The sequence below is a fragment of the Eptesicus fuscus genome, chromosome 9 (assembly GCF_027574615.1).
Source record: "Eptesicus fuscus isolate TK198812 chromosome 9, DD_ASM_mEF_20220401, whole genome shotgun sequence".
NCBI lineage: Eukaryota > Metazoa > Chordata > Mammalia > Chiroptera > Vespertilionidae > Eptesicus > Eptesicus fuscus.
The window spans coordinates 14,414,962-14,439,934 of NC_072481.1; the positions used below are offsets into that span (position 1 = coordinate 14,414,962).

General features: G+C 52.6%; 1 protein-coding gene and 1 long non-coding RNA gene across 3 annotated transcripts; one reads left to right on the forward strand and one right to left on the reverse strand.

Moving 5' to 3' along the window:
- Nucleotides 1–502: 502 nt before the first annotated feature.
- On the reverse strand, nucleotides 503–16,388 carry IFNLR1 (interferon lambda receptor 1). 2 transcript variants are annotated; one of them, XM_054721080.1, is made up of 7 exons: nucleotides 16,331–16,388; nucleotides 12,498–12,621; nucleotides 7,049–7,236; nucleotides 5,290–5,432; nucleotides 3,312–3,471; nucleotides 2,621–2,754; nucleotides 503–1,240 (listed from the first exon to the last, which is right to left on the reverse strand). In XM_054721080.1, exons 1-7 carry the CDS (start codon nucleotides 16,386–16,388, stop codon nucleotides 560–562), a joined length of 1,488 nt encoding a protein of 495 aa, XP_054577055.1. In that variant the 3' UTR covers nucleotides 503–559. The 2 variants fall into 2 exon arrangements, with proteins under 2 accessions (XP_054577055.1, XP_028011152.2); XM_028155351.2 differs by having other exon boundaries at nucleotides 503–1,327.
- A 188-nt stretch (nucleotides 16,389–16,576) lies between these two features.
- Nucleotides 16,577–18,726, forward strand: LOC129150252 (uncharacterized). Its single transcript, XR_008556981.1, has 3 exons — nucleotides 16,577–17,075; nucleotides 17,205–17,321; nucleotides 17,604–18,726. It is a non-coding gene; the product is annotated as an uncharacterized LOC129150252 (long non-coding RNA).
- The last annotated feature ends 6,247 nt before the right edge of the window (nucleotides 18,727–24,973 follow it).

Consider the following 24,973-nt stretch of genomic DNA (forward strand, 5'->3'; position numbering starts at 1 on the left):
CTCTGGTCTACCTGAGGGTAAACCTGTGCAATTCCACGGCTGGAGACTGGGATTTGAATGACGGCCGCCCTTTCCCTTCCCCTCCAGCACCCTCTGCCAACTAGATTTTTCCTCACGGGGACCCGCCCTAGGGGACCCCTGGGTCAGGAGGCCCAGCCTCGGGGAGGAGGCTGCCAGAGAAAGGCAGGAGGCTCTGATACAGCTGTGCCTCCGAATGTCCTCTCCCCACCCCACATGGCCCTGGTGGTGTCGGCCCTAGATGCCCACTCTGACCTGGTCTCACCTGTTTCGTGTTGTCCAGGGACAGTGGGGTGACCTGACCTCAGCCCATCCTTTCCTCTAGTCCTCTTGTGGCTCAGCCCAGGGCTGCTGGGCCACAGGATGGGTGGCTTCTTACTGCTCAGCCCGACCAACAGACAGCCTCTAGCTGGGGTTCTGGAAGCGCTGCGGGAACAATGGCTGCCCCAGGACCATGCTCCCAGGCTCTCAAGTCTCTGTGGCGTCTTGGGCCCTTGGGAAGCTCAGTAGCACCAGATTCGGCAGGAAGCTGGGGGACAGCTCACCTGGCCATGTAATGTCCCAGCGTCCTACTCGTGGCTCCGGTCTTCTGGAGGCTGTCGGTCCCCCAGCTTCCAGCACCACTGTCCTCAATTTCTGATTCCCCTCCATCCTCTTCCTCTTCTTCTTCTTCCTCCTCCTCCTCCTCCTCCTCCTCGGCATTGCTGTCCCAGAAGGTCAGTGTCCGAAGAGAAACTGGAGGCTCCCCGGGGGCCAGCTCCAGCCTCGGTGTGGAGGAGCCCCAGTTGGCCCAGGAGATGCTGCTTCTCTGGAGCTCTTCCAGGGAACCCAAGTCCTTGGAGAATTCGGGGACTGGGAGAGGCTCCGGACACCTGTTCCTGCCCGGCCCTCTGCCTGGCCCCTTCTTGGCCAAATAGCCAGAGGACCCAGCCTCCTCCAAGAGGGAGGAGCCGCCAGTGCTGGCCCAGCTTCCGTCTGAAGAATCGCAAGCAGGACAGCCTTCGACCTGGACCCCTGCCTGCGAGCGCCCCGGGGTCTGGTGCTCCTGCGCCAGGAAACCGGGGGGCACAATGTAGGGCTGGACGATGACATTGTCGTCTGCGTCCTCCTCCTCCTCCTCCTCCTCGTCGTCGTCCTCCTTGGCACTGTCCTTCTCTGATCCGGCCTGAATGGTGGCTGGGGCCCTGACTCTAGGGGTCCGTCTGACCCTTCTGGTCAGTTCCTTTTGGGGACAGAGGGTCAAGTCCTCCAGGGACTCTGGGCCACTGGGCTGAAAGGTTGCCACGGGGTATCTGTGTCCAGAAAAGTCCTGATTTGGGGGAGGGGAGACAAGAGCAGAAGGTCAGGCTCTCCCGAAGCGTGACTGCTCTAACGGGGATTCCCTGGAAACAGGCCCTGGGACAAGGACGCACACGGACATCGTTTCTCCAGGAAGTGATCCCGGGAAAGGCCAACAGGGAGTGAGCAGATTAGACGGGGTCGGGGAGCTGCCACTAAGATGGGTGTCATCAGGCAAGTGACATCTAAGGCAGCTGGAGCTTAACCCTGCTGGGGACTCGGGCGGCCAGAGCAGTGCCATGAGGTGAGGGTGGGGGGCGGGGGTTGGAGGCAGTGCCCCCTCCCTGGCACTTGCAGCCTGCCACGTGCATGGGCCGAGTAGACACCAGAGGCTAGAGACAGCCCCCAGGATGCAGGTGCTAGCTGCTGGAAAGAACTTTAGAAATGCTTCCTCCCTGCTCTGGCCGGCGTTGCTCAATGGTTAGAGCATCGGCTTGCACACCGGAGAGTCTCAGGTTCGATTCCTGGTGAGGGCACGTACCTGGGTTGTAGGTTCGATCCCCACCCCTGGTCAGGGCACATGTGGAAGGCAACCAATTGATGTGTCTCTCTCACATCGATGTTTCTCTCTCTCTCTCTCTCTCTCTCTCTCTCTCTCTCTCTCTCTCTCTCTCTCTCTTTTCCTACTCCCTCCCTTCCACTCTCTCTGAAAATCAATGGGAAAATATCCTTACTCCTCAGGTGAGGATTAAAAAGAAAATACTCTCTCCCACATGGCAGGGACACTCAGAATTCATCCTCGAAGCCCCCACCCAGCCCAGTGCCCACAGAGCCTCACCTATGGCCCAGCTTCCCACATGAGCCCGACCCACCTGACCTCACCAGGCTCCCCCTGCCTCGGCTGGCCTCCACATGCCAAGGGAGTGAGCCAGCAGACAGTGAGGGAACTCCAGGTCGGCCTGGCCAGACTCACCGGGGGTAGACTGTGAACTAAGTGTGGGGGCCCTTCTAAGTCTCCCCCTTTGGGCACCCTTTCCTCCCCTCCCTTTTTGGGCATCTCGCCTGAGTCCCAAGGCTGGGGGTCTGCTCTCGGCACCCGACAAATCCTGAGCGGAGATGAAATGATTTAACTAACAGGGACCTGAGGTACTTCTCCCTCCCAGGTATGTGAATTTGGTGCCAAAGGAATGAGTTACTGATAGTGGAAATTTAGATACAAGGAAAGGAGATGTTCTGCAGTCTGGCCACCTTGCTAATCCGTCTGAACGACCGCTAAGTCTAGCCCCACTCCCTTGCTCTGCGCACACCCCCAGATTTGCCGTACCAGAGCCTGTGGCATCTTTGCCCGCTGAAACCAGGGGTTCCCTGTGAAGCTCCTCCAGATCACACAGCCCAGGGCAATAACCAACAGCGGCAGCAGCAGCAGTGGTGGTAGCATCAGGAATGCCCAGTGGACTCCTAGGAAAAATAAGAAGGATGAAGAAGCAACAACAACGGCTGCGGTTTACCGACTGCATCCGTCCTGGGGGCTTCACGTCCACACACAATCCTATTTATTTATTTTTTCACACCTCATCCTAGTCTCAGTCCTCATAAGAATAAACCCATGCTCCAGACTGTGGAAACCAGGATTCAGAGAGGTTAGGGAAGCTGCCCAAAGACACACAGTGGGTGCGGTGGAGCCGGGGTTTTCATCGAGGTGAACCTGTCTCTAGACCAGTGATGGGCAACCTTTTGAGCTTGGTGTTTCAAACTTTGCCAAAAAACTGAGCATAACTCGGGTAGTGTGTCCCTTTGAGGAAAAAACATTATTTCGCGATATTTATAGTTTAAATAACATAAATGTTTCATCCTCGGCATGTGGCCGCCTCAGCGGCCGCGTGTCATCAGAAATGGCACTGACACGCGTGTCAGAGGATCGCCATCACTGCTCTAGACGCATGCTCCTAACCACCACATTATGAAGCTCCTGACCCTCAGGGAACGTCCTCGACGCTGTCCCACTGTGCACCCACCTGGGGTCCCCAGGGAGAAGCAGGTGGGCTTGGAGAACTCGCTGTATTTAGGGTCACCGAAGGTGTAGATGGTTCTGGCGCTGAGGCAGTGGTACCCACTGGCATCCGCCTGGAGGGGGATCTGGACTGGCTGGCCATGGGGAGTGACTGGAAATCGGGTCTGTTTGGAGAAAGAAGCAGAGGTGAGCAGACCTGTTGTGGGAACCGGCTCTGCACAGCCAGGACGGGGTGGGGTTGGCAGCTGTGATCCTGCAACTTCTTTTCCTGCAATCAAGTTCAAGTGTTCAAGCACTTCCCAGCACTATCTGGCTTCTTTTCTGCTGAGTTTCGAGGTAGAGATGGTCTGGGTTCAAAAGCATCCCTGCCATTCAGGGTCACTCCCTGCCCCCTGCCATTCAGGGTCACTCCCTGCCCTCTGCCCCCTGCCATTCAGGGTCACTCCCTGCCCCCTGCCCAGGGCCTGCTGGTCTTCACTTTGAGGGGCATATCCCTCAGACTTCCTGCCCCAAGGGCATCCCACCTTATTTGGGGGGCATCACAGACACAGAAAACTCTTGGGCGCCCGTCCAATGCAGTAGCCACTGACCACCTGTGGCTCCTGAGCACCTGAAGTGTGGCCAGTCCAAACTGGGATGGGCTCGGAGTATAACATACACATTGGCTTTCCAAGACTAAGGGAAGAAGAATGTCAAATATCTCAATAACTTTTACATTAATTAGATGTTGAAACGATAACATTCTATTGGATGAAATAAAGTCTATTATGAAAATTCAATTCACCTGTTTCTTTTTATTTAATTTAACAAGGAACATTTAAAATTACATATCAGGCTTGCATTACATTTCTTTTCTTTTAAAAAATATTTGTATTGAATTTTGAGATAGGGGAGAGGGAGAGGAAGAGAGAGAGAGAGAGAGAGAGAGAGAGAGAGAGAGGAGAGAAACATCAATGCGAGAGTGGAACCTCTATGGGCTGCCTCCTACACCCCCGCTACCAGGGATAGAGCCCATAATCCAGACATGTGTCCCGACAGGAATTGAACCGGCAACCTTTTGGTGCACGGGATGATGCCCAACCCACTGAGCCACACCGGCCAGGGCTGCATTACATTTCTATTGGAGAGTACTGATCTAGAGTATTTGTAAGGTTCTTGAAGGCATGGACCACATCAAATGGTGTACATCCTGGGAAGCAGAGGACGCAGGAGATCAGGAGTGTGGATGTTGGTTCAGTGAAAGAAAAAAATGAGTAAGGATGGGGTCAGTCAACTGTACATCCTGTGGGCAGACCTGGCTGCCAGCTTTTTAAAAAGTTATGCTGGAAAACACCTAAGCCTGTGCATTTACATATCGTCTCTGGTTCCTTTTGTGTTCCAGATGCAGAGCGAAGTAGCTGTGACAGACTCTAGCAGCGGTCGGTGGTCCGCGAGGTGCGAAAGGTTGGAGACCGCGGGACTACAGGGTCTGCAAAGCCACAAATGTTCACATCTGGCCCTTCACAAAAAAAGTCTGCCAACCCTGCCATAAATACAGACAGACAGACAGACAGACAGACACATGCACCCACAGAAAACAAGTCTGAAACCGGATAGACACCGAAGACGTATTTGTGGTCACCTCTGATACTTTTGGTTTTCCCTCTAGAGCTCATGTGTTTTCTGATTTTTCTATAATGAATCCAGTGGCTTGGCAAGAAGGCCTCCTTATAGCTCACCATAGTTCAATCAGATTTTATTGTTAAAAAAACCCCCAGCAGGTTTCATAATTTAAACAATATATTAGTTAGAAAATGGCTGTGCTGTTACCACCTATAAGGCACAGGTGGAGAAGGGCTGGGATATGCCAAGGTGAAGGGTATGCAGGAAGGCTTCCTGGAGGAGGCGTGCAGGTAGTGGGCTGGGAGGGTGAGGAGCACCGAGGTTTGGTCGGGCCGTGGAGGAAGGGGGCACAAGTAGGGGGCAGGAAAGGGGCTTCCCACCTTGTTCCCAGTCCCCTCCTTCCAGAAATCCACCTCGTACTTCAGGTCCGATGGGGGCATGCAGGGGGGCAGCTGGTAGGTAGCATTGACCTTCAGGACCTCCTCTGTCTGAGTGACGACCAGGATGGGTGGGGCTGGCTCCACTGCAGGAACAGAACAGGACTTGTCAGTACGCGGTGGCGCTGAGGCCACCGTGCGCCCATTGCCCCGCCTCCAGGTGAGCCTGCTCCTCCCCCAGCCCAGAGAGCTGTCCTGGAAAGGGGGACCGGGCACTCGTGTTTGTCAAACACCTTCTGTGCATCCGGAGCCTCCCAGCCATTTTATTTAAGCCCTGCCGTGTCCCCAGAGGGGATATCACTAGCCCCATTTTACAGAAGGGCAAACTGAGGCTTAGAGAGGTGAAGTGACCAGGCCAAGCTCATAGTGAACCTGCCTTTGTTCATGTTGTCCCTTGTACCTTCACATACCACTGGCCTGCCAGAATCCTGCCCTTATGTACCAGTTTTCTATGGCTGCTCTAACACATCACCACACACTTAGTGGCTTAAAGCAACACACATCTATTATCTCACAGTGCTGCAGGTCAGAGTCCAGGGCACAGTGACTATGTATTACGCTCTGGGCAAGGAGCTGAGGGTAATAGGGAGATGAGGCCTCCATGGATCCTGACCTGCAGGAACTGAAAAGAAATTAGGGGGAGCCCTAGCCTGTTTGGCTCAGTGGATAGAGCGTCAGCCTGTGAACTGAAGGGTCCCAGGTTTGATTCCGGTCAAGGGCACATGCCTGGGTTGTGGGCTCGATCCCCAGTGGGAGACTTGCAGGAGGCAGCCGATCCATGATTCTCTCTCATCATGGATGTTTCTATCTCTCTCTCCCTCTTCCTTCTCTCTGAAATCAATAAAAAATATATTTAAAAAAAGAAAAGAAATTAGGAGGAAATGAAATATGAAAACTACCAAAACTTAAGAGAGAAAGTGACCAGGGCCACAGTGGAGGGCAGAAAAAGGCGGAAGGGTCATTCAGGCTTAGGGTGTGCTGCAGGAAAATCAGGGGGGCTTCAGGGAGGAGGAGGCAGAAAAAGTAACTAAAAAAAAAAAAAAAGGCAATCTCCTCTCTGAATCGTTCTCTCCATTTCTATCTATCCAACCATTCAGTGGTTCATCCATCGTTCTTCTAGCAAGACAGCCCCTGTTCCTGCCTCCCATCTTTCCTTCCCAGACAACATTCCTTCCTTCCTATCCATCCTTTCTAGCCATTCAGCCTACTTTTCTACTCACCCATCCATCCTTCTTTCCTTTCCATCTATCTTTCCTTCTTTATTTTCCTTCCTTCATTTGTTTGTTCATTTCTCTTCTCCCTCCCCTTCCTTCCAGCCCTCCCTACCCCAGCCAGCCTTGTTTCTGTGCTCTCTAACCACTGATCCACCCATCCACCTTTCCTTCTTGTCCTCCCTCTCCCCATCCACACTTGCTTCCTTCTAGTATAATAAATGCCTGTATGGTTCATGATCAAGGCTGTGCTCGATAGAAGATCATAAATATCATAGTAGGAGGTACTAGCTGAACTGTGGCGTTGTGGCACTCCCCGAACTCCCTGCCACGAAATCAGGCTGCGTGGACCCAGGCCGTGGCCGGGGCGCTGCCCAACAGGCATGCTCTCTGCTTTGGGGAAGTGGGAGACAGACGGTTGCACAGTAGTGCCACTGAGCCAAGTTCTTGGACAGAGAGCCTCCCACTCAGTCCCTTACCCACAGACCTACCTTCAAAAAGGTACTCCAGGTACTTGGACTCCACCCAGGGGGACTTGGTGCTGGGAGAAACCACCTGCACGCGGCCCTTGAACTTGTTGAACAGGTCCTGCTTCTCCAGGCACATCAGAGAACATGTCAGCTCTTTGGTTCTTGCACACCTTCTCACTTTTCGCCACTGTTTGGGGGTTGCTGGAAAGCTGAGGGAGCAAACAGAGGAGCATTGGGCCATGAAGGCGGCTTCCTGGGACCCGGGGACTTACAGAACAAGGGATCACTCATCTTTCACCTGTGCATCCACCCATCTGTCCTCCGACTGTCCATCTCTCCAGCTCAGGCTCTGGAGAGACACACGTGGGTGGGAACTGTGGCTCCGGCCCTCACCAGCTCTGGGACCCCATGCAGGTAACAGCCCTGAGCCCCAGGCTCCTCCCCTGTCCTGTGTCATGGTGGCTGCTATTGCGAGTACTAGCAACCATTTTCCACATGTTTATTCATTCGGGCACTTATGGACCGACCACCTGCTGTGTGCCAGGCACCCTGCTGGGGGCTGTGTGGATGTCAGAGGGGGACACGCAGGCCCGACTCCGACCTCCTGAGAACGCCGAGGTCCGCAGAAGAGACCTGAGCTCTGGGCATTCTTCCTGGGGAACGAGCAATGCATGACAGACAAGGCCCTCGGGAACTTGCATGCTGGCGGGAGGAGATGAGAGGTCCCCAGCACGTTAACCAGATAAATCCTGGCAAAGGCAGCGACAACAGGGTCACGTGGGAGTGGCTGCTCTCTAAAGGTGGCTTAGGACAGCGGAGGCCACAGCAACGGGAAGGGCGGCAGGTGAAGGCCCGGGGGAAGGATCAGCAAAAGCAAAAGCCCTGCGATGGGCAGGATCCAGAGGAGAGCCAGGAGGCCAGGGGACAGGGGAGGAGGAGGCTGTGCACAGACGGGGATGAGGGTGGAGACGGGCCTGGGCAGAGCAGGTGGCCGCACCGTCTTGGTAAGGAGTCTGGATCTTATTTGAAGTGTGACCGGAAGCCACGGGAAGGTTCTGAATAGGGGACTGATCGAATTTATGTTTTTAGAAGGTTACTGGGAAACCAGCGAGAAGGCTGCCGCCATGATCCGAGAGATCACTGAATGGTGGTAGGCTTGGTGAGAAGGGGTTGAATTCAGGATATATTTTGGAGCAAAAATAGACAACTACAGGAAGAAACAGAAAACCCATAATTATAGTGAGAAAAATTTTTTTAATACAGCTAAGTAATTAACAATTAAACAAAGATAAATAATGAAAAAATATAAAAAAAATGAACAAAATAATTATCGAAGTTGGTCTAATGAACATATATAGAACAAACTGAACAAACTGGTTAAGCCACACCATTGAAGCCCTAACCCCCAACGTGCCTGTATAGTAGTCCCCCCTTATCTGAGGGGGATATGTTCCAAGACCCCCAGGAGATGCCTGAAACTGCCGATAGTATCAAACCCTATATATATATATGTCTCTTTTACTATACATACATATCTTTGATAAAGTTTAATTTACAAATTAGGAACAGTAAGAGAGTAACAATCCTACCTAATAATAGACAAATATGCAAATTGACCGTACCTTCGCTATGCCCACGATTGGCCAGGAGGCGCGGGGGGGGGGGGGGCGGGGACTCGGGGTGGCCGGGGTGGCTGATTGGGCCGGCGGGACGCTGAGCTCGTGTCGCCAGCGGCGGCTCGAGCTCAGAGTCTGCACCATGGCTGTGCTGCGGCACAGAAGGGGCCTCTGGGGCAGCGAGCTCACGTCCCGCCACGGACCATCAAAAGCGGGGGAGCTGGGTGCCTGTCCGCTCAGGCACCAGGCCTTTCAGAAGCCTCCGCCTCCGCCCCGCCGGAGGCTTCTGAAAGGCCTGGTGCACCAGCGGACAGGCACCCAGCTCCCCCCCCTAAACGTGCATGATTCAATCATGCACTGGGCCTCTAGTGACTAATAATAAAGTAAGACAACTGTAATACTACATGATAATCAAAGTTATGTGAATGTGATCTCTCTAGCTCCGATAACCAAACTGATCATGTGACAGCCACTAAGTGATTAACAGGTGGGCAGCGTATACAGCATGGATTTGCTGGATCAGGGGATGATTCATGTCCGGGAATGGAGTGGGATGGTGCCAGATTTCATCACGCTACTCAGAATGGAGTGCCATGTAACACTGAGGAATTGTTTATTTTTGGAATTTTCCATTTGATATTTTTGAATCATGGTTGACTTTGGGTACCTGAAACCACCAGAAAGCCAAACCACGAATAAGGTGAGACTGCTGTATTTGGAAACAGACCCTTTAAAGATGTTATTAATGTTAAATATGGTCATAAGGTTGGGCTCCTAAACCAGTAAGAATGGATGCTTGCACACAGAGAAAAGGCCAGGGGAGGAGGTGGCCATCTGCAAGCCAAGGAGAGAGGCCTCAGGAGAAAGCAAACACACCGACATCTTGATCTTGGACTGCCAGCCTCCAGAACTGCGAGACACAAATTTCCGTGGTTTAAGCCTCGCCCCCACCCCAGTTTATGATATTTTGCTATGGCAGCCCTGGCAAGCTAAGTTAAACACACTCAGATTTTGGCACCATGGTGGGGTGCTAATGTAACAAATATTGAAAAATGTGGAAGTGGTTTTGCAACTGGGTCATGGGTAGAGGCTGGGCGAGTTTTGAGGTGCATGTTGGAAAAAGTCAAGACTGCCTTGAAAAGACTGTTGGTAGAAATAGGGATGTTCCAGGTGATTCTGGGGAGATCTCAGGTGGGAAGGAGGAATGTCTTATTGGAAACTGAAGGAAAGAAGATCCTTGGTATAAAGAGGCAAAGAGTTGCCGAACCACAGGACTGTCATCCACCTATGAAAATTACTAAAAATTCCATAATGTCAGTATTCAGCCTGGGTTTAGATTTCACCACTGTCCCTTACATGTCTTTTTATAAGTAACTAATTTGGATCAAAATCCCGGAGAAATCCCCATGTAGAAAAAAAAAAAAAAAAAGAGGCAAAGAGCATGGCTGAATCTCCTTCTAGTGTTTTTCAGAAAGTAGAAGTTACAAGTGATGAACTTGGGTGTTTAGCTGAGGAGATTTCAATGGAAAGTGTTAAAGATGTAACCTGGTTTCTCCTTTCTGCTTGTAGTAAAATGAGGAGGGAGAAGAGCAATAAACAGAAGGAACTGTTAAAAAATGGAAGATTTGAAAAATTCTCAGCTTATGCATATTGCAGGAAGCGAGAAAGCACATTCCGGAGAGAATACCAAGAGTGTGGCTAAAAATCTTTTGATAAAGAAAGCTTGGTTGTGACTGACTTCAGGTTTTAGGTTAGGAATTGTGCAAAGGAGCCTGAAACACCTTGTCATAACAATAAAAGATATCAAAGGCGACTGGGGTCAAGTTCAAAGCACTCAGGAGCCAACGTGAAGAGCCTTTTGCTGGCCAAGCTTCACTGAGTAGAATAAGTTGCCACAGATTGAAACCCTCGGGCATGTTCAAATACTTGCGTTCATAACAATAATAAAAAGAAAAAGGAGCCCATCACTATTTGGGAGGTGACAGAGAACCAAATCATTATCTTGAAAACTGGTAAATGAAAGGGGGGAAAAAAAAATCAAGCATGGATCCTGTCTTGCCTATTTGAAAAGTACCCCTGAAGATCCAATACTATAAAGAAAGCACCTCTTTATAAAATAATTCCCATTACAAAATAAAAAGTGATACAATTAGAACAGTACCATTTTGCAGTTCTCACGGGTGTTTAAACAGTGCAAACGAGAAGGCAAATATTGCAAAGGTCCAGAGGGTGGCCTCTGAGCTCTTTAATCCACTTATCCCAGCCCCACTCTTTTTTTTTTTTTTTTAAGATTATTTTTTTAAGCCGAAACCGGTTTGGCTCAGTGGATAGAGCGTCGGCCTGCGGACTCAAGGGTCCCGGGTTCGATTCCGGTCAAGGGCATGTACCTTGGTTGCGGGCGCATCCCCAGTGGGGGGTGTGCAAGAGGCAGCTGATCGATGTTTCTCTCTCATCGATGTTTCTAGCTCTCTATCCCTCTCTCTTCCTCTCTGTAAAAAATCAATAAAATATATTTAAAAAAAAAAGATTATTTTTTTAATATATTTTATTGATTATTTTTTACAGAGAGGAAGGGAGAAGAATAGAGAGTTAGAAACATCGATGAGAGAGATGAGAGAGAAACATTGATCAGCTGCCTCCTGCACACCCCCTGCTTGGGATGTGCCCGCAACCAAGGGACATGCCCTTGACCAGAATCGAACCTGGGGCCCTTCAGTCCGCAGGCCGACGCTCTATCCACTGAGCCAAACCGGTTAGGGCCCAGCCCCACTCTTTCCAGTCGTGTGACCCTGAGCAAAAGGCACTGGTGGTGCCTTAGTTTCCTCAACTGCAGAGCGGAGCCCCTGCCTCCTTGCTCAAAGGACCGTGGGAGATTAAATAGGTTTAATGCATTGGCTCAGTGCTGACCGAACATAACAGCACACACACAGCACGCTTAGGTGCTCTGCCTCCTGACACCGCTCTACACAGCTCCTTCTTTTGAAAGCTCTCTGGCAGCCTGTCCTCCGAGCCAGGCCCCGTCACTCACATCTGGGTGCTATGGGCAGAGGGATGGCGATGGGACAGGAAGAGCACAAACTCTGGGGTCAGACAGACTTGGGATTTTCCTCTGGCTCCGTCGCCAGCTTCCTCGGGCAAATCACGGCAGCTCTCCGAGCTGTTTCCTCGCCTCTACAACGGGGAGGCGCAGCGCCTGGCTGGTGACGCTGGGAGGAAGAGGGAAACGCTCCTGCGAGGCTCAGCCCGCGGTGGACGGGGTCCTGAGTCCAGGGCAGCCTGCTCCCCTTCCTGCGTCCTCCTCCTCACCAACTGTAGATCGAACCTCCTGAGCGTGTGCTTTCATCCGCTTCCTCTCCCACTAGAGACCCTCCCCTGATTCCCGTCTGTGTGCAAAGACGGTGAGGCCGCTGGCACCTTCAGTTACCTCTGGGTGGGTAGTGGCTGCCTGGCCTGCCTAGTTGGGAAGGACGCTGGCGAGGAGGCTCTGTGCGGGTTCCGTGGGGAGAAGGGTGATCACCGAGTGATGCCCCGCATGGGCTCTGCAGGAGACACCCTCGCCCTCCCTCATCTGCCCGAACAACTCCAAGCCCTGAATCCAGGCCCCCAGGAATCCAGTCGCTGGCCCTCACTGCTCCACCCAAGCCCTGCTCTGACTTTTCTCAAAGGTCCACCCTCACCCCTGGCAGGCCTATCACCTGTGCACTGTTCTCCACTCAGCACCATTCCCACCTCCAGACCTTCATCCAGCGCCCTCTCCAAGTCCCTGCCACATGCCATCTCCCCAGGGGCCCAGAGAGCCGGCACCCCTGCCACCCCCTCAGCCTCCCACCCACCAGCCGGAGGCTCCCCTTTACCTCTGATAGGCCACACGATAGGTCACGTTCTGGGGGTTGCCGGGCCCTGGGAGCCAAGTCAGGTACACACTGAAGTTCCGGGAGAGCAGCGTCACGTTCTGGGGAGGGGCCAGAGGGGGCCTCCCTGTGGGGGAGAAAGAGGCCGTGAAGCCCGGAGCTCCTGGCTCATCCTGACTTGGGCCTTTCGGAGCTGAAGAGTGGCAGGGCAGGCAGTTTAGGAACCAGGAGCCTCTGGGTGGCTGAAGCGTGGGGGGCATGGTAGAGGCCGGGGGGTCAGGATCCCTGTGACAGCCACACCAGAGTGGCTGTATTGCAGCCTTGTACCCTCCCCAGACCTAGCAGCCCACCTGCCCCTGAGAGGAAGCTCCTGCCCACTCTGCCACCTGAGGGTTCCAGTAGACCACAGGGCAGGACCATCTGGGTCTCCCGGACGACAGGAGGGAACAGCCCCAGGCTCTCAATGAGCAGGTGCTCTGTCCGGTTCCCAGCCGCGTCCCCAGAGCCCGCCTGCAATGGTCCCTGCACATAGTAGACGCACAGTAAATGTCTGAACAAACACTGTGATAACTTGGATTATTCTGAAGACCTTCCACCGGGTCTCCCTGCTTCCAACCGGGTCTCCACTCAACAGCAGAGGTTCAAGTGAAAGTCAGATCCTGCCACTCTCTGCCCCACTCCTCGGCCCCTGGCTTCCTCTTCTCCAGCCACACTGGCCTTTTGGCTGTTCCTGAGGAACCGCCAGGCACGCTTTGGGAACAGCCAAGCATTACTGTCTGGGTGACACTTTCCCTGCCCACCTGTACTTCCCCTCCGCCCCACTGCTGACCCTCTTCTGACACATGCATCTGATGACACCACTGCCCAGTTCCATGCCCTTCCCCTGCCTGCAGAACAAAGTCCACAGTCCTTATCACGGTACGTGAGGCCCTGCCCAGCTTGGCCTGGTCTGGCCCTCTAGCCGACCTCTTCCCCACAGGCTCTTAGGCTGCGCCAATCTTCCTTCTTGACCTTCTCAAACCACTGAATTCTTTGGGATGCCTCTGAACCCAGGTGTCTTTGACTGCCAGGTATTCAGCATCTCATCTTTTATTTATTTATTTTTGTTAATTCTCACCTGAGGATATTTTTTCTATTGATTTTTTTAGAGAGAGTGGAAGGGAGGGAGGGGGAGAGAGACAGACAGACAGACAGAGAGAGGGAAACATTGATGTGAGAGAGACACATCGATTGGTTGCCTTCTACATGTGCCCCAACCAGGGCTGGGGATGGAACCTACAACCCAGGTATGGGCCCTTGACCAGGAATCAAACCTGCAATCCTTTGGTGTGTGGGCCAACGCTCTAACCACTGAGAACACTGGCCAGGGCCCTCATCTAATCTTTTAAAGACTCAATTCAAATGTCACTTCCTCCAGGGAGCCTTCCCTGACTTCTCTAAGGAGTGGTGATGCTAGCAGCTAATGTGTATTGTGTCCTAACTATGTGCCAGGCACTGTGTTAACTACACTGCCTGCATTTCCTCTTTCAAACCTCCCCACTCTCCTAGGCCAGTGGTCGGCAAACCGCGGCTCGCGAGCCACATGCGGCTCTTTGGCCCCTTGAGTGTTCTAACACCACTGCTTCAAAATAGACTCGCCCAGGCCGAAAACCGACTTCTGAGCATGGGCCACGAAGTTTCCATCGCACTGGACGTGCGCGCCCGCACGTGGTATGTTGTGGAAGAGCCACACTCAAGGGGCCAAAGAGCCGCATGTGGCACACTCAAGGGGCCAAAGAGCCGCATGTGCTTTGTCCTAGGCATTTGGTACTAATCGTGATCACCACATTGTGGATGAGGAAACCGAGGCCCTCTCAGCTAATGGACTGTGGAATCAGAATTCAAATCGAGGCCTAGCCAACTCCAGAGTCTGAGCTCTTGACCACACAGCCTCCGCATGGGGCCTGTTCAGCTTTATTCTTCCAACACCAATGGACCATTATTGGTCAACAATATCTATTGGCCACTGTGTGCCAGAGGTTTCAAAGAAGAAAACAGCTCCATCCCTGCCCTTCAGGCGCTCGTGGTCCCATGGAGAGTCAGTGCCCCGAAGTGCGGCCTGGCCCCCGACAGAGACCCATACAGATGACAGAACAGGTTACAGAAGGGCTTTAGGGGTGCCTGTGTCCTCGAGTTGGAAATGGCTCGCTGGGATGCTGGTGCTGCCGCTGCTCCCAGCTTCCGGATTTTCCAGCAGACACTGGCAGGAGGCCAACGTCTGAGCTTGGCCACAGGGGAGAATAGCAGCTAGAGCCACTGCCCTTTTTTGAGCTTTCAACAGCTGCCAGACACGCGTTTGGCATTTTACACACAAACCCCAATCAATCCTGAGGACAAACCACCCATGGCATAGGTGTCACTTCCCCTCCGTGGGGGGGGGCACCAGGCTGGGAGACAGACGGTGAATCATTCGCTTGAGGCAACACAGCTAGTTTGTGTGGGAGCCAGGATTTGAACCTGGATCTAGCTGAACTTCACCCTAACTCATCACACCACAGTTTGTGTTGCATAAATTAAAAGTCCCTCGGGAGCCCAGCCGGTGCGGCTCAGTGGTTGAGCATCGACCTATGAACCAGGAGGTCACGGTTTGATTCCTAGTCAGGGCACATGCCTGGATTTCAGGGGCGATCCCCAGTAGGGGGCGTGCAGGAGGCAGCCAATCAATGATTCTCTCTCATCATTGATGTTTCTATCTCTCTCTCCCTCTCCCTTCCTCTCTGAAATCAATAAAAATATATTTTTAAAAAATAAAATGAATAAAAATCTCTCGGGGAAAGTTCAGTTAGGTCTAGACAAGAAAGGTACTGAGTTTGACAGAGAAACTGGGAGACAGAGGACCCCTCCTCCCCTCCCTTACACTGTCCCCCATCAGCTGCTAAGATGCTCACTGCTGGGAGGCACCAGGGGCTGGGGCATCCCTGAGCGGACCTCAGTAGGTAGACAGCCCTGTGTCCACCACCCAACCCACAGACAGAGCCGACCGTGATTGCCTCAGCCTGCCTTTCCTGGTCTGTGTCTCCCGTCTGCCTCCTTCTTGGGCAATTCCCTTCATTGCTCTGAGCCTCCGTTTTCTACAACGGAAAAGGGAGGAAGATGCCTGGGCTGTAAAGCTTGAATAGGATAACGCGGTGCCCAGCACAAAGAAGTAGCTCAATGAAAGCTGTCTCTAGATATAATTATTAGATTATGTCCAAGGGCCCGTCGAGGTCTTACATTGTGAGCCTGGTTCTAGGAAGATATTCGGGGGACAATTTCAGGACCATCGCCCTGGACTGGCTGGGACCTGGAGGTTCGGTCCTCTCCCCCGGTATTTTGTCCCCAGCCACCTCAGGGGGCTCAGCAAGGAGGCGGCTTGACGGAGTCAGCTCAGGGCACCGGCTGGCCAGGGCTCCGCTCCCTCGGGCCGAGGGGAGCATCTGGCACCCCCGCAGGAGCGGACTGCGGGGCGGGCCGGCACCGGTCCGACTCCCCCTGGGAGGCTCCAGCGCGGTGGGAAGGCGGCGGGCAGCCCCCGGGGAGAGCTCAGACGCGCTCTAGGAGTAAATGCCGCTGTACAGCGGTCTGTTTCCCGGCCCCCCGGGGCCGCGCTGGCTTTCGGAAACGGAGGGTTTTCTCCCGGAAAGGAGCGTCGAAGGCTCCGATGAGTGGGCAAGGCGACCGGCGCTGCGCTGGCTCGGGCGGCCGCCGGAAGGCTCGGTCCACGCCCCTCCCTGCTCGGAGCTGGGGTCCGAGGGTGGGCGCGCTCGCCCAGGGCGTCCCGCGGCCCCCCACCCTCCCGCACCCTCCCGCACCCCTACCTTCAGCGGACCGCAGCAGGCTCAGGAGCAGGAGGGCCCAGAGCCCGGCCCGGGTCATGTCGGCCCTTCTCCGGCCGCCCGGAGGGGCCAGGTCCCGCCTCCTGGCTCACCGGCGGGCAGGTGACACGACTGGCAGCCAATGGGAGGCCGAGCCTAGGGACCGCCCCCTGTGGGCCGGGACGCGGCGGGGGCTTCCCCCGGGGGCGCCCCGCGGCGGAGACGGAGACTCGCGCTCCGGGCTCGCGGCTCGCGGCTCCCCAGCGCGTGCACTTCGCTCGTTTGGCCCGAGCCCGGGGTGCGGGTGCGGGTGCGGGTGCGGGAACCGTAAGTCGGTGTGTGCGGGGAGGAAAAATGTTTATTATTAATAATCAACGTTAGGAACCCCAGGACCAAGGAGCGTCCAGGGCCAGTGGAACAGCAAGCCTCGCCTCGGACACCGCGGCGGGATCTGAGCGCGTTTTCCGTGCCGACACTAAGCCAAGCCCTTGAACACGTTGTTGCTGTCATCTCCCCGACTTGCCGAGAATCCAGGGGGTTGGTCCCGCTGCTCCCCGGATTCTTCAGCGGCGGCGGCTCCCTCCAGAGCCGACAGGCTTCTTCCGGGGGAGCCCGGGTTTGCCACCCTCCCCTGGGGAACGGCCCAGAGGCAGCCTCTCCGCAGACGGTCTGCAGTCGTTACAAGGGCGGCTGCCAGGCTAGCGCGGAGCAGCCTCAGGATGGTACATTCCCTCAGTAGCAAGCACTGGTAAGGGCAGAAACGTAATACTGGGAACTAGCTCTCCCATATAATAAAAGCATAATATGCAAATTGTCCCCTCAACTGGGAGTTCAACCGGGAGTTGGACTGCTCACTAAGACATGTGCTGACCACCAGGGGGCAGCGTGGAACATGGCGGGGTGGGCAATGCGCCCCGGCAGCCCTGATGGGCCCCAACGAGAGCGGGACTGCAGCGGGATGATGGAGCAAATGAGCAGGTGGCGCCAGGCCAAGGTGGGTGCAAGCGGGGCCCAATCGCCCGGCCAATTGCCCCACAGACGGTGACCAGCAGTGTCGGGGGCGGGACTGCCACCTGGCTCCCAGGTGCTGAGGGAGTCAGGCAGGGGCCCAATTGCCCTGCGGATCGCCCTGAAGACTGCGAGCAGCGCTTTGATTGCCGGCCAGGCCTAGGGATCACACCCGTGCACGAATTTCGTGCACCGGGCCTCTAGTTAGTTATAGGAAGTAAATATTCATCATGCCCTGTTAACCACGATTGTTTTGTTCTGATGAAAGAAAGCACGTTCTAACCTGGCCGGGAGTTCCGAGAACTGCCTGTCATTATGGAGAGATTTACAACCTCTTGGCTGAAACCTCCCGGAGGCATCTGCTCTTTACAGCCCCAGCCCCCATTGCCTATAATCTGGTCCCGGGCACCCAGAGGCACCCACCCTCTGTGACCCCCTCCCCCCAGCCTACGTGACTGGTAACCTGTAATGATCATCCTGTGCCTACTTCCCCAGGCCTGTCATTCCTCCTTTCCCCCGTCATCTTTGTCCTACCCCGTGTCGGCAGCTGGGTTATGGGGAGAGGCAGAGCAGATGTTTGTGGGTGACCTGCTGCTCTCCCATACAGCCGGCATTATTGGAATAAACGCTCGTCTATGATTCAACCCTGTCTCTGCTGAATTGGCTGAAGTGGTGACAGGCAGCCCAGACCGCTTGCTTGTCCGGTTATAGTACTACCAAAATATGGGCCCGTTAAAAAAAAAAAAAGTGTGTCTGTAGGCATGAGTAACAGCTTTGAGAGGGTATACACCAATGTGTTAGTGGTTGTTATCTCTGGGTGATGAGGACTTTTAAAAATTTCTTTTTTCTGCTTATGTTTATTTTATAAATTTTCAATTGTTTGTGTGTTGCTTTTCCAACAAGTAAAGTCACTTTTATTCTAAAAATAATCATAGCTCTTCTTTATTAAATATATTGTTATAATAATGTAACCCCTCTAGTGTATGAAATAATTACTGTGTGAAATGTTTGCTGTATGGAAACCCCCAATACTCTGTAACTTCCAAAATTAATGAACACCCCACTATCTTGATGTAAAAGCTCTGAGCCCTCAAAGTGTAAACGCCCTGCTCCCAGCATAAGGCACACCGTCTGGCCCACACGGACAAGGACACAAGCTGTTTACCGCGGTCTATATAACCCTGAGACCATCTTCAGTGGAGGCCTCCTGGCCTGTAAGAGGAGGACTCCACGTCGCTCCGAGAGACGAGCCCCTGACTGCTCTGCTGTGTGAGCCTGAACCAACTGCGGCCGCCTGCCTGTCTCTGTTTTCGTCGTCTGTCCTTCAGTGTGCACTGCTGGGTGGCCTTTGCTGGAGCCTAGGACCCACTAGGAATAGGTAAATAAACCCTGTGTGATTGCATACTAATTCTGTCTTCTGTGTCATGTGTTCCGGTTCGGCTCAGCTGTCTAGACACTGAAGTACCAGGGGATGGCCGTTATTGCTGACCCCTGGTCACCTGTGTTTGCCCCACTAAGTCTAGAGAGATAATCAATTAATTGGGGCATTAATTGGGACAATATTATTTTCTGTCCTTCCACAATGCTTAAAGGAGGCATTGCCTCTTCTTTTTTTTTTAAATATATTTTTTATTGATTTTTTTACAGAGAGGAAGAGAGAGGGATAGAGAGTTAGAAACATCGATGAGAGAGAAACATCGATCAGCTGCCTCTTGCACACCCCCTACTGGGGATGTGTCCACAACCAAGGTACATGCCCTTGACCGGAATCGAACCTGGGACCCTTGAGTCCGCAGGCTGACGCTCTATCCACTGAGCCAAACCGGTTTCGGTTGCCTCTTCTTTTTTAAAAAAATCCTCCCTGAGGATATTTTTTCCATTGATTTTTAGAGAGAGGGGGAAAGACAGAGAGAAATATCGATATCCACAGTCTGACACTCTATCCACTGAGGCAAACTGGCCAGGGGCCTTTACAGATGAGGAAGCTGCCGTTCTGAGAACCCAGAGAGCTTACGCAGGTGCCTGACTCTGGGTTCCACTCTGCCTCTGCCACGGGCCGGGCCCGGTGACCACAATGCAGCTGTGACCAAGCCCCTGAACCAGGACGAGACGTGCGGGCGGCAGAGAGAAGTATCTGTCGCACGTGCTGGCTCTCGCTTGGATCCCAGCAGTTATAGGGAGAGAGAATGCATTTCCACAGAACTTACTGGGTCCCAAAGTTGCCCCGAGTTTGGCCCTGCGTGCAAACATTCAGAAATTTTAGGATAGTCCTGGGATTTGCATCATGCCTTCAGCCCAATCGGTACTTCCTCACAGGGGCTCACAGGGGCCGTGGCTGGACCTCAAAGGCTAGGAAAGGGGCCTCCTGTGGCAGGCACACTCTTAAGTTTCTTGGAATTTCTTCTGAAATTATGACTTTGTAGTAGAATAAAATAATCAGTCTTTCTGACTCCCTCTGGCTTGAGCCTGCCCAGTTCCCATAACAGGTCCCTTAGTAACTTCCTAGTCCTGCACGTAGGAGGTATGCTAATCACTTAAGGATTCTCATCTGTAGATTGTTTATTTAAAGATTTATAGGAGCCTCATGACCGGCAGCCACAGTTAGTTGACCAATGCAAAGAAGTTTCACAATCTTCTTGGACCTTCCCTAAGGTCCAGATGTCTGTGGTGACCAATCCCCTTCTGAGCTCAAAGTCCTCCCCTTCCCCCACTTTCCCTGACATAAAAGAGCCTAAATTCTCTACTTTCTCAAGAAGGTTCTTTGGGACGCTAGTCTGCCATCTTCTTGGCTTGCTGGCTTTTCGATAACGTTGCTTTCCTTGCCTGTACCCCATGTCATTCGACTGATGGCTGCCATGCAGCGAGCAGTTCCAGCTCTCACTTGATTACAACTTCATTTAACCCACTGCAGCCCTTCCAGACCCAGAATCCCCCTGGGCGGGGAGCATTTCTGCAGTGGGGACCCCACCTGCTCTGCTGGTGTGATGTTGGTCTGCATGTGGCACCTGCTCATTTTGCTTGTTTTCCCTTTCCCTCCACCCCACCATTTTAAGTTAGGAAATCATGTGTCTGGATGCCTTGGTGCATCCATACAAGGTGGGGCAAGAGTAGGTTTACAGTTGTGAGTAGGCAAAACACAGAGTTTATTCTTGTATTGTTACTGATTATTGTATTACTAGAGGCCTGTTGCACGACACCGTGCACTGGGGGTGGTGGTGGGGGGTGTTCCCTCAGCCCAGCCTGTGCCTTCTTGCAGTCAGGGGATGTCCGACTAATGGCTTAGGCCTGCTCCCCGCCGGACCTAAGCTGTCAGTCGGACATCCTTAGTACTGACGCAGAGGCAGGAGAGGCTCCCGCCACTGCCACTGCGCTCACCACCCGTGAGCCCAGCTTCTGGCTGAGCAGCGCTCCCCCTGTGTTAGTGCAGTGACCACCAGGGGACAGCTCCCGCATTGAGCATCTGCCCCCCTGGTGGTCAATGCATGTCATAGCAACTGGTCGTTCTGCCGTTCAGTCTATTTGCATATTAGCCTTTTATTATATAGGATTTTCCATACGAACAACTGTAAACCGACTTTTGCCCCAGCCTGTATAAAAGGACATTTTATGACCACAAACTTGGGTAAGTTGCATCTCTCAAAACCTTAAAGAAAAAGTCACCTTGGATGCAGGTCCAAGAAAATCTCAGCCAGTTCCCCGGACATAGGCCCTACACATGTCCTCAGTGTGCTGGTCAGTTTCTTTCCAGCATCTCAAATACTCATAATAAGTCCATTCTGGAATAAGATGGACACATCTCTATTGAGCTCTCTTTATCTAAAACAGCATTCAGTAGCATTATTATTTGTTGAGACTTTGTGATGCGGCAGGGAGTACACTTTACCTATATTATGGTATTTAATCCTCCCAACAATCCCTGGGAGGAGGTATTAATAGCCCCTGTTAACAAGTGAGGCTCTGAGAGGTCACGTTGCTTGCCTAAGGTCACATGCTGGTTAGTGACAGGGCTGGGTTTCAGACCTCCGTCTGGCTGTCCTCAAAACCTGTGGGTTTAAAACTTCTGCTACTCAGCCTCCAGATGGTTATGGTCAGACAAATATAAAATTCCCCCGCCTCTTTCACTTCCTGACTTGCAAAGATCACAGCACGAAACTCTCATGAGTGGCAAGGTGTGGCAGTCACCAGAGTGGCAGCTTCCTCTTTGGACGAGATTATTAAGTGGAAACAGTGATGCTGGTACATGTTTCTCAGGGAGCCTTCCTTAACTCCAGCTTTGATTTGTTTCCAATCCCCATATAAGTCTCCTTGATAGTATTTAATCACTATTTCCTGTAAATCATTTTTGTGCCTTTAATATCTCTGTTTCCTGGATATAGCCTCAGGGCCTGGCACAGAGGAGGTACTCTTTTAAGAGTAACAGCCCTAGCCAGTTACGCTTAGTGGCTAGAGCATTGGTCTGCGGACTGAAGGGTCCCAGGTTCTATTTTGGTCAAGGGCACATGCCCGGGTTGTGTGCTCGATCCCTAGTAGGGGGAGTGCAGGAGGCAGCTGATCAATGATTCTCTCTCATCATTGATGTTTTTCTCTCTCTCCCTCTCCCTTCCTCTCTGAAATCAATAAAAATATATTAAAAAATAAATAAAACCTCTTAAAAAAAAAAAAAAAGAGTGAGTAACAGAACTGGGGCTCAGTTGAACACAATTCCAGATACCCCAAACAACTCAGCCACTCACTACATGTGTACCAAGCTAAACGTGGCATGTGACCCCTGGTTAAGAGACCTCAGTATCTTCTGAAAGTATGACTTCACAGTCATGTCTCTCTCTCTGCAGGTGGGATTTTACAGTCACGCCTCTTCCATGGACCCTGAAAGTAACATGTATAAAACCACATAACCATCTGAGGAGTCACAGCCTCTTTCTCTCTGCTGAGCAGGCAAAGAGCAGACAGGTAGATCGGTGGACATGGGAAAGGCAGGAGAGGAGGGGAAAGCTAAGAGCTAACTGGGGCTGGTGCGTTTGAAGAAAGGAGCGAGCTGAGGGGCCAGCTGCTGTGAATATGCGCTGTATGAAGAGAGAGGTGGAGAAAAGGGATTTTAAAACTTTTTTGCTTGATATTAGGACTGGAATCCCTTTTGGCATTTCCCCCCCAAGAGTCTAAAGTAAAGATTTTCAGTTGTTTAAAACGAGTGTTGTTTCGACTGTTAGTTGTTTTAATGCAATGGTAGAGAGAGGCAGGACTGAATACAAGAACTAGAAGGCCCGTTTGGACATGGTAATGGTGTTTAACACTTTATAGGTAACAAGGACGGAAATCCAAACTGGCTTAAGCAAAAAAGGCATTGGGCACTCTCACCAGATTGGAAAATTCAAGGGTGGGTGTGGCTATGAACCAGCTCCAGCAGAGAAAAAGATTCTGATTGGCTTGCCTTGGGTCACATGCCATTCCTTGAACCAATCAGTGTGGTCAGGGAGATTGGGATACTCTAATTGGCCAGCCTGGGTAGTATGTCCTCCACTGGGGTGGGAGGGGTGAATGGAGCACCCTGATTGACAGCCCCTCCAAACACAGGAGCAGAAAAGGGTGGCTCCACAGAGGATGGGTGCTGTTGAGACAAAGAGCACACATCCACCATGGAGGTTACACCTGAGGACCCTCAGATCATCCACACCGACTTCCCACTCTGAAGGCCTCCCCTCTCCCACATCCTGGGAAGATGGGCCTCCAGATGCTGCCGGATCTTCCAGGGACGAGCTCTCACTATACTTTGGGGCTGCCGATTCCGTTTCTGCACAATTCCAGTTAGAAATATCCCCCTTAAACTAACCTTCCTTCCAGTAACTTCCCTCAAGCACTTAGCTCTTCCTTTTGGGCCTCAGAATAAAACAAGGCCTTCCTCTCCATGGGAACCTTTCCAATATCAAGGTTTCTGGAGCCCTCTTTTCGGAGGGTGCAGGGGTGACAACCAGCTTCGTGGGGATAAACGCACCGGTCTGGAAGGTAAGAGGCCTGAGCTCCAGCCTTCACCCTGCTTTTCATGCACAACAGTGACCGCCCTGGGACAGGTGTGCCCTGTTCCCATTGAACAGATGAGGATGCACGGTCCCCCCATGTTTATGTTGAAATCCTCCCTCCCAAAGTGATGGTGAGAAGGCTAAAAGGCTAACTCCAATGTAACCCTAATATTTGGGGGTGGGGGGGATGGGGAGGAGGCCTAGCAATCTGATCTGTGCCAGCAATCTAAGGTACATTCTTGATAACCTATAATTAAGTCATTGTCCCTTTCCCCACAAACTGGTCTTGCAAGACCTGTTACCTAAAGGCTCACATTTGACAGAGGCCATAAACCATGACACAGCCCCCGGAGGGGGAGGGGGAAGGGGGTATCAGCGTTGGGGTCAGGCCAGGCCTTTAGGTATGGTCTCAAGACCCCCAACACGCCGAAACCGGTTTGGCTCAGTGGATAGAGCATCGGCCTGCGGACTGAAAGGTCCCAGGTTCGATTCCGGTCAAGGGCATGTACCTCGGTTGCGGGCACATCCCCAGTAGGGGGTGTGCAAGAGGCAGCTGATCGATGTTTCTCTCTCATCGATGTTTCTAACTCTCTATCCCTCTCTCTTCCTCTCTGTAAAAAATCAATAATAAAAAAAAAAAGACCCCAACACCTGGGGCTTTTTGCAAAGCCTCCGAAAGGTGTGGAAGTATAATCTACATTTGGGGGACAAAGACACCAAAAAGGGATAAAAGAGGGGCTTCCACCATATTGGTTTGCTCAGATTTTGGAGGTGACTCCTCTGAGAGCGCCGGCGTAATAAAGCTGTGTAACTCCATTTCTCTAAGCGTCGCTTGGGTCTCTTCGGTATTCTACAACAAAGGTCTTTTGAGGTGGGGCCTTTTGGGGGTAATAAGGTCATGAGGGTGGCACTCTCATGAATGGGATTAGTGCCCCTAAAAATGAGAGAGATCCTTTTTCTTCCGGGTCTATGGGGAAACAGGGAGAAGACGTCTGCAGTTTGCAAAGCAGGAAGAGGGCTTTCAGCAGGAACAGAATCAGCCGACACCTTCATCTTAGACTTCCCAACCTCCAGAACCGTAAGACATAAATGTTATGTGAGTCACCCAGTCCATGGTATTCCAGCCTGGACTAAGATAGATCCTGACGTCAAGGGACATGCCCAGGGTCACACAGTTGGGAATGGGAGAGCTGGAATTTGCAGTCAGGACCACAGAGTTACAGAGCTTTCATTCTTCGCCGCGCTATGGCCTTGAGCCAGCTGTAGCCTGCCTCCGGGCCTCAGTTTCCTCATCTGTCATCTGGGAACTTTAGTTTGCATCAGAGTCACCTGGGGGCGGGGTGGGGGGAGGCTCTAAAACACACACTGCTGGCTCTTATGATGGTTGTGATGATGGTTGCTGGGGCTCATCGCCAGAGTCCCTCCTTCCGTGTTTCTGGGGTGAGGTCTGAGGATTTACACTTTAACAAGTTCCCTCGTGCTGGCAGTCTGGTTTCCACACTTTGAGAACCACGCAGTAGTTGGTTGTAGCTCTAACATCATCTTTCCACGTGGCTTGGCCTCAGGCCTCTATGTGTGGGTCCCTGGCCAGTGTGGCTGTTGGTTGGAGTGTTGTCCCATACAC

What these genes read in the sequence shown, in the direction of transcription:
- IFNLR1 (XM_028155351.2), bottom strand. Translation starts at nt 16,388, where the DNA reads ATGACCCGGGCCGGGCTCTGGGCCCTCCTGCTCCTGAGCCTGCTGCGG. An exon ending in TATCGTGTGGCCTATCAGAG is followed by an intron (nt 7,237 to 12,497) that starts GTAAAGGGGAGC and finishes TTGCTCCCTCAG; the next exon opens with CTTTCCAGCAACCCCCAAAC. An exon ending in AGGAGGGGACTGGGAACAAG is followed by an intron (nt 3,472 to 5,289) that starts GTGGGAAGCCCC and finishes TTCTCCAAACAG; the next exon opens with ACCCGATTTCCAGTCACTCC.